The sequence below is a fragment of the Pogoniulus pusillus genome, chromosome 41, assembly GCF_015220805.1.
Source record: "Pogoniulus pusillus isolate bPogPus1 chromosome 41, bPogPus1.pri, whole genome shotgun sequence".
Classification (NCBI taxonomy): domain Eukaryota; kingdom Metazoa; phylum Chordata; class Aves; order Piciformes; family Lybiidae; genus Pogoniulus; species Pogoniulus pusillus.
Window position 1 is genome coordinate 3183532 of NC_087304.1, and position 11805 is coordinate 3195336.

At 63.9% G+C, this 11805-nt stretch overlaps 2 protein-coding genes across 2 annotated transcripts; both read right to left on the reverse strand.

Annotated features, from left to right (window-relative positions):
* Positions 1 to 9: 9 nt before the first annotated feature.
* Positions 10 to 3709, reverse strand: LOC135192215 (inactive tyrosine-protein kinase PRAG1-like). Its single transcript, XM_064175191.1, has one exon. It carries the CDS (start codon positions 3415 to 3417, stop codon positions 2047 to 2049), a length of 1371 nt encoding a protein of 456 aa, XP_064031261.1. The 5' UTR covers positions 3418 to 3709; the 3' UTR covers positions 10 to 2046.
* A 135-nt stretch (positions 3710 to 3844) lies between these two features.
* On the reverse strand, positions 3845 to 5302 carry LOC135192037 (protein PEAK3-like). The gene is made up of 3 exons (XM_064174840.1): positions 4775 to 5302; positions 3918 to 4561; positions 3845 to 3856 (listed from the first exon to the last, which is right to left on the reverse strand). The coding sequence occupies exons 1-3, from the start codon at positions 4905 to 4907 to the stop codon at positions 3845 to 3847; spliced, it is 789 nt and encodes a 262-aa protein (XP_064030910.1). The 5' UTR covers positions 4908 to 5302.
* Between the last annotated feature and the right edge of the window lie 6503 nt (positions 5303 to 11805).

Sequence of the window (11805 nt, forward strand, 5' to 3'; positions counted from 1 at the left end):
CCTCCCCCCCCCAAAAAAAAACAACCAATGAAGCCAACAGCATTTTCTTTGCAACTCCAAAAGTTTGGAAGAGATTGGCTCTGGAACTGCTTCCTTCCCTCCTTCTCCTCCTCCTCCTCCTCCTCCTCCTCCCAACCAAAAACCATTAAAAGTTGCAGGTATGGAAAGGTGTTGCTCATTTTTTTTTGCTTGCTTCTGGCATTGGGGGTTGGGATTGGGCTGCAATCAGCATAGCTGCACCGAGGGCAGGTCCTGCCTGGCAAACCTGGAGGCCTTCTATGAGCAGGTCACAACATTCACAGATGAGAGGTGAGCAACTGATGGCATTGAGCTGGGCCTGAGCAAGGCCTTTGGTGCTGTTCCACACCACAGCCTGGTGTCCAGGCTGGGTGGAGCACTGATGGATGCAGAACTGGCTTGAGGACTGCACCCAAAGAGGGCAGTGCCAAGTGGAGTCCCTCAGGGATCGGTCCTGGCACCACTCTTGGTCAGCATCTCTGTGGGTGCCATGGGCAGAGGCACTGAGTGCAGCCTCAGCAGGTTTGCTGCCCACACCAAGCTGTGTGCTGCAGCAGCCAGGCTGGAGGGCAGGATCCAGCCAGAGGGAGCTGGGCAGGCTGCAGAGGTGGGCACAAGCCAAGCTCAGGAGGTGCAACAAGACCAAGGGCAAGGTCCTGCAGCTGGGCCGAGGCAATGCCTGTGCCAGTTGGTCACATTCTGTGCCTCTGTTCCACAACCTCCCTGGGCAAACCTGTGCCAGTGTCTTCCCCATCCTCACTGTCAGGAATTTCTTCTCTCCCTCTCCCAGCTCACACCCAATTATCCCTCATCCTTTCGCTCCCAGCCCTCACCCAAAGTCCTTCCCCAGCTCTCCTGAAGCCTCTCCAGGTCCTGACAGGCTGCTGCAAGTTCTCCCTGCAGCCTTCTGCAGGCTGAGCAGCTTCACCCCAGGGCTCACCCCTGGGTAGATGCTCTGAGCAGCACTGGAATCACCTGGAATAAGCCCTAGAAGCTTCCTTCTGGAGAGTGGGACAACCCCGGGGGGGGGTGGCACAGTGTTGCCAGAGAGCCTGTGGTGCAGTTTGCTTCCCCCCCCCCCTCAGTGGGAGCTGAGTGCTCTTAATTAGCTCTTTAATCAGTGCTCTTAATTAGCTGTTTAATCAGCTTCAGGTCTTTCTGTCACCCTCTCACTGCTGCTGCCCCAGCTCTGCTCCCCAGGTCCTGCCCTGCTGCCTGGTCCCAGCTGTCCTCTCTTCTGGGACCACAGCTCCTGGCTCTGCTGCAGAGCAGGGCAGGGGAGAGGTCTCCTTCCCCCAGGCCTCTTGCCAATGTTCCTGTGGCTCCTCCATCCTGCTCTGGCTCATCCTGGGATGCTGTGAGCTTGTCCTTGGTGTGCCAAAGGCCAGCAGAGAGGAGGTGGCCGTGGCCACTGGGTGCTTCTTCCTCAACAGTCCCTCTCCTGGGTCTCCAGCCAGGTTCTGGCCCTGTCTGGGTGCTGTGGCTGTGCTCTGCCTCCCACGGGGACCTGTGGCTGTGGAGACCTTCCTGCTCCTGCCCTGAGAGCCACAGTCCCTGCCAGATGTTTCCCTGACCTTGGGCACTTGGAGCTGCTCCTGGCTGAAGAAGAGGAGGTCACCCAGGCTGGAAGCCAGGAGGAGGGTTGCAGGGTGGGGGTGCTCGGAGGTGCTTGGCTCAGGGGCACACAGGCAGGAGCTGGGTTTGCTTCCTTTGTTTTTCCAGGAGCTGCTGCCCGAGGTGGCCTGGGATGAGCTGCTGCTGTGCCAGGGCCTTTGCTGCCATCTTGTAGTCACTCAGGATAGTACAGCAGAGGTGGCACAGCAGGGCTGGCTGGAGCTCAGCAGGGACAACCAACCCCTGCCAGGTGCTTTCTGGCCCACGGGCAGCAGCAGCAGCGCTGCGGAGTGTGGCTGTGCTTGCTGGGGACCTTCTCAGGGTGTGGGTGGCCAAGGAGCTTGTTGGGGCTCCTGGTGTGCCACTGCCTGCTTGGAGGAGCCCTCTGGGGGTGGGCTAAGCTCCAGCTCACCTTCAAGGACCATAGAGAGCCTGGGTGGCTTGGTAGAGGCTGTGCTCGGTGACCTCCTTGAAGTACTGGCAGCAGAGCCACTCCTCCAGCCCAGGGCTCCCCACGCCTCCAGCCGAGTCCTCTGCCAGCCGCAGGAGCAGCAGAGCCCTCTTCACCTGCACCCAGCTGCCCAGCAGCCTCAGGCTCTTCTTGCTCCTGGCAAAGAGCTCCTGGCGAGGCCCCCAGAGCAGGACCTGCAGGATGCTCTTTGCCTGCTCGACCGAGACCCTCTGGCAGGGGTCTGCGTGGAGCAGCAGCGTGGCCAAGCGCCTGAGCCCCGAGGAGTAGATGGACAGGGAGGGGATGTCAGGAAGCCTGCGGGCTCTGAAGCCCAAAGCCTGCTCCGGAGAGCTGTCCAGGTGCAGGAGGTGGCAGATGAGCAGGGCCACGTTCAGCTCATCCTCCGCCGGGCAGGGCGGTGCAGCGCAGCCCCCAGCCCGCTCCTGCTCCCGGCCGCTGCCAAGAGCTCTGCGCTGCCCTTGCACCTCCAGGAAGCTGCTGATGAGCAACCTCGGAAGGCACAGCCCCGGGGGGACCTCCTTGCCCTGCTGGCTCCGGGGAGGACGTGGGCACTGCACCAGCAGCAGGTTGTCGGGGCAGAGGTCTCCTCGCACCGCGTTCTGCGCTCGGAGGTGCTCCAGCCCCATGCACGCCTGCAGGAGGAGCAGGCAGACCAGGCGCTCGTAGTGCCCGGGGCTGCTCCTGTGCAAGCCCTGCGATGCCTTCACGAAGCCTGCCAGGGTCTGGTGGGGAACGTCGGGAGAAAGGAGGACCTGCAGGGCAGGCTGGCTGGCAAGATGGGCAGGCTCGTCCCCGGCAGGGCTCTGGCTCTGCTGCCCGGCGCTGCCCGGGAGCCGCAGCTGCGGAGGGAGGCAGGCGGTGAAGAGAGCGATCCGGCGCTGGATGCTGCAGTGCACCCCCAGGGAGCTCTGCACCCCCAGGCTGCTGCAGCACGGCTTGGGCACCTGCAGGGGCAGACAGCACACGGCCAGCTGCCTGAGGATGGAGCCATGGGGTGCCCGCATCTCCCTGCCCCTCTTCTCCCTGCTCCTTGTCTCCATGCCCCTGCTCCAGCCTTCTCTCCCTGCTCCTTCTCTCCATGCCCCTGCTCCAGCCTTCTCTCCCTGCTCCTTCTCTCCCTGCTCCTTGTCTCCATGCCCCTGCTCCAGCCTTCTCTCCCTGCTCCTTCTCTCCCTGCTCCTTCTCTCCATGCCCCTGGTCCAGCCTCCTCTCCCTGCTCCTTCTCTCCCTGCTCTTTCTCTCCATGCCCCTGGTCCAGCCTCCTCTCCCTGCTCCTTGTCTCCCTGCTCCTTCTCTCCATGCCCCTGGTCCATCCTCCTCTCCCTGCTCCTTGTCTCCCTGCTCCTTCTCTCCCTGCCCCTGGTCCATCCTCCTCTCCCTGCTCCTTCTCTCCCTGCTCCTTCTCTCCATGCCCCTGGTCCAGCCTCCTCTCCCTGCTCCTTCTCTCCCTGCTCCTTTCTGGTCCTGGTCCAGCCCTCTCTCTCTGGTCCTTCTGTCCCTGATCCTTGCCTTTCTGGTCCTGGCCCTTGTCTCCATGCCTCTGGTCCAGCCTTCTCTCCTAGGTCCTTCCCTCCTTGTTCCTTCTCTCCCTGGTCCTGGCCCTGGTCTCCCTGCCCCTCCTCTCCCCTGCCCTCTTGCCCACAGCAGCAGCACCTCCTCCCCCCTCCCCGAAAGCAGAAGCAGGGCAGGAAGGGGAAGTTGTGGCACGCCCTGGGCCAGCGGAACTGCCGAAGCCCCCCCTCAGAGCTTGCCCTGCGCCACAGCGGTGCCAGCGCCCACCCCCCCGGGGCACGCTCCCCAGTGCCCAGCTCACCTTGGCTGCCAGCACCAGCTGGGTTTGGCCCAGAGTGAAGCCCACCGGGAAGTACCAAGCGTCCCTGCTCTGGCAGCAGGGCTCTGGCTGCAGGATGCTGAGGGCTGCCCAGCTCTTCCCTGCCAGCTCTGCCTCCAGCAGCTGCTGCTGCTCCTCCTGCCCCAGCAGCTCCTCCGAGATACGGGCTGAGAGCCGGCCCAGGGTAGCCTCCTGGCACCCCAGCACCACCTCCCACACCCCAGCTGCGCTCTCCAGGAGCTGCCCCAGCTCCCCATCTGCCAGCCCAAAGCCTGCCGGGCTGGGGGATGAGCAGCTCCAGCCCAGCGCTTCCTCCAGGCTTCGCGACTTGGTCAGCAGCTTCTTGGGTCCCCAGATGGGGCTGGGCCGAGGGAGGCTGGAGCCGGCACCCCCCTCCTGCTGCTGCTGCTGCAGGTGGGGCGCAGGGGCGCTGTAGAGGATGCTGCTGGCCCGTGGCAGGGAGCCCCCCCGGCAGTGCTGCGCCGCTCCCGGCTCCGGCAGGGACTCTGCTCGCTGCAGCTGCTTCTTAGGCAGCGGAGGGGGGTCCTGGGCAGGGGGAGGGGAGGGTCTCGCAGCTCCTTCCCCTCGGCTGGCCTTGTGGGGGACGAGGTGGGCTCGCAGCTGTCCTAGGGAGGGAGGAACAGGGCAGGGCTGGGACTCCCCCGGGGAGAGGATCAAAGTGGGAGCCGCAGGAGCATCTCCTCCTTTGCCCCCCTGCCAAACTGCCAGCCCCAGAGCTGAGTGAGGATGGGGACAGCAGTGAGGTTTGTGCCCCCCCTCCCCCCCCCCCGTCTGAGCTGCCACCTCCCCAGGGGGACAAGGGTTGGGCTCTCACTCACCCACGTTGCTGTAGATGAGAGCTGAGCTGGGTGGAGGCAAGCAGCCCCCCGAAGTGTCCGGCATGGGGGCAGGGGGTCCAGGGGTACCCAGGTCCAGGCTGGCACAACGCCCACGCAGCCCTTGAGCCTGCATGTGGGCCCTGGATGGAGCCAGGAGTCAGTGCCCACCCCCCCGGGGGGGGGTTCTAACTCCTTTTGGTGTTGCCTCAGGGGAAGGCTACAGAGAAAAGGGAAGTGGTGGCCTGGGGAGCTTTGGCTGCCTGGGTCTGGGGGGACAGAGGGGGAGTTTGGTGGCTTCAGTGGCTCCAGTTCTGGCACTGAGGGGGGGTCCTGAGGGGTGGGAGCTGATTTGGGGGGGGGTCTACACCCACATGGGTGCAGGCACAGGGGGATGCCTACACCTGGGGCACGTCTGCCCTGTGGTCCCTGTTGGGTGGCACAAGGAGGGCACAGCGCTGCGGGATGAGGCAGGAACAGCCTTAGGAGCCGGAGGGCAGGGCAGGGAGGGTCTGTGCGTGGGGAGGGAAAGGCAAGAGCCTGCCGGGGCGGGGTGGGGGGGGGAGGGAGGAGAACAGCAGCAAGGAGCTGCCACAGCCACGCTTGGGCTTTCATTTCCCTGTTCCTGGCCAAGCTGAGGTCAAACCTGCAGCTGTGCCCCCTGCGGCCACAGGCGGTGCCCAAACCACCGAGGAGCCACTTTCTGCTGGGGACATCAGCCCCGTGCAAGGTCACCTCCTGCCCTTCCTTGGCACAGCTCTGCCCCATTAACCCCCACCCGGGTGAGCTGCCCCTTGCCTCAGCACTGAGCAGTGCAGCAGCCCTGCTGGGATGCTGCTGGGAAAAGCCCTTCTGGAGCCCAGTTGTTACCTCTGCCTTTCCCCTGGCAGCTTCGGTGGCATGGAAGCCTCCAGCTCCATCTCCCAGCTCAACAGCAGCTCCTGCTCCCCACCTTGGGCTCCCCCAGCCGTGGCCATGGCACTGCCTTTGCACAACTGGCTGCAAGCAGGAGGAGCTCTTTCAAAACCTGCTTCTTGCAAGCCTAAAGGGAAGCTGCAGGCTTGGCCTGGCTCCCTGGCACTGCCCCTGCAGCCACCCTCAGGGTGCCCTCGGGCACTGGGGTTGGCTTCCTCCAAGCTGCTTGTGGAGCCTTCCTTCCTTCTGCCTTTCTCGATGGCTGCAGCCCCAACCCCTCACAGAACCCCATCATGGAGGAGTTGGAAGGGACCTCTGGAGCTCACCCAACCTCCCTGCCCCAGCAGGGCACCCACAGCAGCTTGGCCAGAAGCAGAGGGGTTGGAAGGGACCTCTGGAGCTCACCCAACCTCCCCCTCTGCCCCAGCAGGGCACCCACAGCAGCTTGCCCAGAAGCAGAGGGGTTGGAAGGGACCTCTGGAGCTCACCCAGCCCAACCTCCCCCTCTGCCCCAGCAGGGCACCCACAGCAGCTTGCCCAGGAGCAGAGGGGTTGGAAGGGACCTCTGGAGCTCACCCAGTCCAACCCCCTCTGCCCCAGCAGGGCACCCACAGCAGCTTGCCCAGAAGCAGAGGGTTTGGAAGCTGTGCAGGGAAGGAGACTCCACAACCTCTCTGGGTAGAGCCCAAGCTCCTCCATGGCTTCCTGAGGGCTGTTTTGCAAGCCCCTGCTGCTGGCTTGGTGGCTGTTGGCTGGAGGTGATAAAAAACCCACTCCTGGGGCTGACTCATGCTGGAATCCAGCACCAGCCTGGGGAGGATGTGCAAGACTTCAGGAGGTGCCAACCTGCCTTGGTCCCCACACCTCCTGCCCACGCTGCTGCCAGAGCTGCCCTGCTCTGTGTCCCAACCTCAGCACAGCTCCTGCCTGGGGCTCCCTCAACAGCTCAGCCAGGGCCAAAAAGAAAGGTTCTAAACCTCAGGCTTGAGCCTGCAGTGTGAGGGTAGCCCCAAACAGCAACCCTGTGCTGGGCTGCAGCCAGAGCAGTGTGGGCACAGGGCAAGGGAGGAGATTCTGCCCCTTGGCTCTGCTCTCCTCAGACTCCACCTGCAGTCCTGGGGGCAGTTCTGCAGCCCCCAGCACAAGCAGGACATGGAAGTGTTGGAGGCAGTGCAGAGGAGGCCACCAAGATGCTCAGAGGACTGCAGCAGCTCTGCTGTGAGCACAGGCTGAGAGAGTTGGGGCTGTGCAGCCTGGAGAGGAGAAGGCTTCCAGGAGACCTTGGAGTGGCCTTGCAGGAGCTGAAGGAGGCTCCAGGAGGGCTGGGGAGGGACTATTGATAAGGGCTTGGAATGAGAGGAGGAGGAGGAGGAGGAATGGGTTTGGAGTGGCAGAGGGGAGATTGAAAGTGGATGTTGGGAAGAAGTTGTTGGCAGGGAGGGTGGTGAGAGACTGGCACAGGTTGAGAGTGGTGAGACACTGGCACAGGTTGAGGGTGGTGAGACACTGGCACAGGTTGAGGGTGGTGAGACACTGGCATAGGTTGAGGGTGGGGAGACACGGGCACAGGTTGAGGGTGGGGAGACACTGGCACAGGTTGAGGGTGGGGAGAGACTGGCACAGGTTGAGGGTGGTGAGACACTGGCATAGGTTGAGGGTGGTGAGACACTGGCATAGGTTGAGGGTGGTGAGACACTGGCATAGGTTGAGGGTGGGGAGACACGGGCACAGGTTGAGGGTGGGGAGACACTGGCACAGGTTGAGGGTGGGGAGAGACTGGCACAGGTTGCCCAGGGAGGTTGTGGAGCACAGAAGCACCCAATGTGACCCAGTGGTCCAAGCAGCTCCAACCTCCCTTCACAGGTCCTGCCCAGCTCCAGACTCACCCCCAGCTCTGCCTGACGATTTTGGCTCTCCCTAGCTGAGGCCCACAGAGAAGAGAAGGGGAAGGGGCAGTGGGGGGAGGGCAAAAACCAAACGAGGCACAGTAAAAAAGGAAAAGTTGTCCCCTTTGTTGTCTTCTTCTTCCCCAGCAGATACATTTCACATGCTTGGTACATAGAAAACGGTGCCAGGCCTGCAGTGCCCAATCCTGCCTCTGCTCCTGGCTGTCAGGGGCTCTGCCCAGCCCCCTCCCCACCCTCCCCCCACCCCTGGCTAAAAAAAACAAAGCCCCAGACACTGCCCAAGGGCACAGGGGTGAGGCCAGTGGGACCCCAGCAGGACACAGCATGCATGGCTTGGGGAGGGGGCACCGGGCATGCAGAGAGGGCACTGCACCCGTGGGCATGGGGGGGGGGAGGGGGAATCGAGGAGCACCCCCCCCAGGCTGGAGGCCAGACCCTGGCAGTGACTGACTGCAGCCCGGGCAGGTGGCAGCAGCCTGGCAGCACCTTGGAGAGAAGGGCTGGGGGCTGAGCCCATGGGTGCTGAGCCCATGGTGGGGCTGAGCCCACTGGGCACCCATCCCATGGGGTGCTGAGCCCACTGGGCACTCATCTCATGGGGTGCTGAGCCCACTGGGCACTCATCCCATGGGGTGCTGAGCCCACTGGGCACTCAGCCTCTTGGGTACTGAGCCCACTGGGCACTCATCCCATGGGGTGCTGAGCTCACTGGGCACTCATCCCATGGGGTGCTGAGCCCACTGGGTATTCATCCCACGGGGTGCTGAGCCCACTGGGTATTCATCCCACGGGGTGCTGAGCCCACTGGGTGCTGAGTCCCTTGGGTGCTGGTGCCCACTGGGTGCTCAGCCCATGAGGTCCTTCACCCTCCCCACTGGGGCTCAGCTGAGGGCCACTGGATGCTCAGCCTCTTGGGGGCTGGTGCCCACTGGGTGCTGGTGCCCACTGGATGCTCAGCCTCTTGGGGGCTGGTGCCCACTGGGTGCTGGTGCCCACTGGATGCTCAGCCTCTTGGGGGCTGGTGCCCACTGGGTGCTGGTGCCCACTGGATGCTCAGCCTCTTGGGGGCTGGTGCCCACTGGGTGCTGGTGCCCACTGGGTGCTCAGCCTCTCGGGTGCTGGTGCCCACTGGGTGCTGAGCCCACTGGGTGCTGGTGCCCACTGGGTGCTGGTGCCCCCTGGGTGCTCAGCCCGTGGGGTCCTTCACCCTCCTCCCCCCTGGAGCTCAGCTGAGGCACACCCAGCACCCATGGGTGCCAGAGCAGGGCGAGCTGCAGGGGTGACCCCAGGAGCCCCTCTTGCTTCTGCCCCACGCAGCAAAGCTCCTGGGGGGGGGGGCCTCAGCCCTGGGGAGCTGCTGCCTACCCTGAGCAGCCCCAAGGGCCTGGGCACAGCTGGCAGCAGATGGGCACTGCCTTCTCCAGCTCCCAGCGTGAGAGTGAGGAGCTGGACCAGCACCAGCTGGAGAAGGGGCATGGGGGTGGGGGGGGATGTGCCACAGCAACCACCAGTACCCTCCAGAGGTGCCCACGGGAGGAGGAGAGGGAGGAGGAGAGGGAGGAGGAGGAGAAGAAGAGAGGAGAGAGGAGGAGGAGGAGAAGAGAGGAGAGAGGAGGAGGAAGAGGAGAAGAGGGAGGAGGAGAGGAGGGAGGAGGAGGAGGAGCAGAGGGAGGGGGAGGAGGAGAAGAGGGAGGAGGAGGAGGAGAAGAGGGAGGAGGAGGAGGAGGAGGAGGGGGAGGAGGAGGAGGAGGAGGAGGAGGAGGAGGAGGAGGAGGAGGAGGAGGAGGAGGAGGAGGAGGAGGAGGAGAGAGAGGAGAGAGGAGGAGGAGAAGAGAGGAGAGAGGAGGAGGAGGAGAAGAAGAGAGGAGAGAGGAGGAGGAGGAGGAAGAGGAGAAGAGGGAGGAGGAGGAGGAGAAGAGGGAGGAAGCAGTGATGGGCTCCAGTTAGGTCCCATGCAGCTTCTTCCCTCCCAGCTCTGCTCCTTCTCCCACCCAGAAAACCTCTGCCCCCAGTCGGTGCCAGAACTTGCCTGGGCAAGGGGCGGGAGGGGAGGAGGGCACAGAGGTGGGCACCACCCCCGCAGCAGCTGGGAAGGGAGCCTGGGGGCACCAAGCCACGGTCCCCAGTGCTGCAGGGGGGGCAGGAGCTGGGCACACACCGCGGAGCTGCCAGCTGGGACCTTCCCGCAGGCTGTGCTGCTGGCTCCTGAGCTCTTCCTCCCCTCCCTGGGGCTCTTTGGCCTCCTGGCACAGCCCAGGCTCAGCTCCTGCCCTCCTGCAGACCTCTGCTGTGCAAAGTGGACCCCAAAAGTGCCATCTGCACCCCTGTGAATGCCATACCCCAGCCCTGCACCCCCCCATAGTGGCTTGAGCAGATGCAAACCCAGAGCCTTGCAGCACCCCAGGGCTGCCCCCCCCTGATTCTCCTCTCCTTGCTGCCTGTTTGCCTTCCTCCCACCCCCAGTCTGCCTTCCTGGCAGCCTGGGCTCGGGGGGGGGGGGGGATTATTGCTTGTGCAGGGCTGTGCCCAGGCACCCACACCTTAACCCCAACGATAGGAAGCTCTCAGGGCACAGCCATGCCTCAGCTGGGGGGTGCCCAGGCTGTGCCAGGGGGCTTGGGGGAGCACCAGGTCCAGCACAACCTCCCCCCACCTCCCAGTCTGGAGCTACACCTTAATCCCATCGATGGGAAGCTCTCAGGGCACAGCCATGCCCTATCTGGGGGGTGCCCAGGCTGTGCCAGGGGGCTTGGGGAGTACCAAGTTCAGCACAACCTCCCCCCACCCCCCAGTCTGGAGCTACACCTTAATCCCATCGATGGGAAGCTCTCAGGGCACAGCCATGCCCTATCTGGGGGGTGCCCAGGCTGTGCCAGGGGGCTTGGGGAGTACCAAGTTCAGCACAACCTCCCCCCAGCCCCCTCAATCTGCAGCCACATCTTAATCCCTACAATGGGAAGCTCTCAGGGCACAGCCATGCCCAGGCTGTGCCAAGGGGCTTGGGAGAGAACCAAGTCCAGCACCACCTGCCCTCACCCCCCAAGTCTTGCATCACCCTGGAAGACTTTTCCCTTGGGAATGGATTAAAGGAAGGGGAAAAGAGAAGAAGGTAGAGCAAAAAAAAAAAACCTTCAGCCACGAGAAGCAGCAGGGAGCAGCAGCAGGGAGGAGCAGCAGCAGGGAGGAGCAGCAGCAGCAGGGAGCAGCAGCAGCAGCAGGGAGGAGCAGCAGCAGCAGGGAGGAGCAGCAGCAGGGAGGAGCAGCAGCAGCAGGGAGGAGCAGCAGCAGCAGGGAGCAGCAGCAGCAGCAGGGAGCAGCAGCAGGGAGCAGCAGCAGCAGCAGGGAGCAGCAGCAGCAGCAGGGAGCAGCAGAAGGGAGCAGCAGCAGCAGGGAGCAGCAGAAGGGAGCAGCAGCAGCAGCAGGGAGCAGGAGCAGCAGCAGGGAGCAGCAGAAGGGAGCAGCAGCAGCAGGGAGCAGCAGCAGCAGCAGGGAGCAGCAGCAGCAGGGGAAGTTTTCCAGAGTCCCTTAGAAAAGAAGGGAAGGAGGAGACCCAAGGAAGCAGTTTGCTGTCTGTGGGGCATTGTTTCCCCAGCCCCCAGGACTGCTGAGCTCTTGGCTGCTTGCATAGGTGGTGGCTACACTGGCAGCTCCTGGAGCTGGGACAGCCTCTGAGCCATCCCAGGGGCTCACTGTGGGCACAGGACAGCCTCTGAGCCATCCCAGGGGCTCACCGTGGGCATGGGACAGCCTCTGAGCCATCCCAGGGGCTCACTGTGGGCACAGGACAGCCTCTGAGCCATCTCAGGGGCTCACCGTGGGCACAGGACAGCCTCTGAGCCATCCCAGGGGCTCACTGTGGGCACAGGACAGCCTCTGAGCCATCTCAGGGGCTCACCGTGGGCACAGGACAGCCTCTGAGCCATCCCAGGGGCTCACTGTGGGCACAGGACAGCCTCTGAGCCATCCCAGGGGCTCACCGTGGGCACAGGACAGCCTCTGAGCCATCCCAGGGGCTCACTGTGGGCACAGGACAGCCTCTGAGCCATCTCAGGGGCTCACCGTGGGCACAGAACTGCCTCTGGGCTCCTTCCAAGGGCTCACCATGGACACAGAACTGCCTCTGAGCCATCCCAGGGGCTCACCGTGGGCACAGGACAGCTTCTGAGCCATCCCAGGGGCTCACTGTGGGCACAGGACAGCCTCTGAGCCATC

Coding starts and splice junctions, on each gene's coding strand:
- LOC135192215 (XM_064175191.1), bottom strand. CDS start 3,417: ATGGACCAGGGGCATGGAGAGAAGGAGCAGGGAGACAAGGAGCAGGGA.
- LOC135192037 (XM_064174840.1), bottom strand. CDS start 4,907: ATGCAGGCTCAAGGGCTGCGTGGGCGTTGTGCCAGCCTGGACCTGGGT. Junction 4,562..4,774: donor TCTCATCTACAGCAACGTGG/GTGAGTGAGAGC, acceptor CTCCCTCCCTAG/GACAGCTGCGAGCCCACCTC.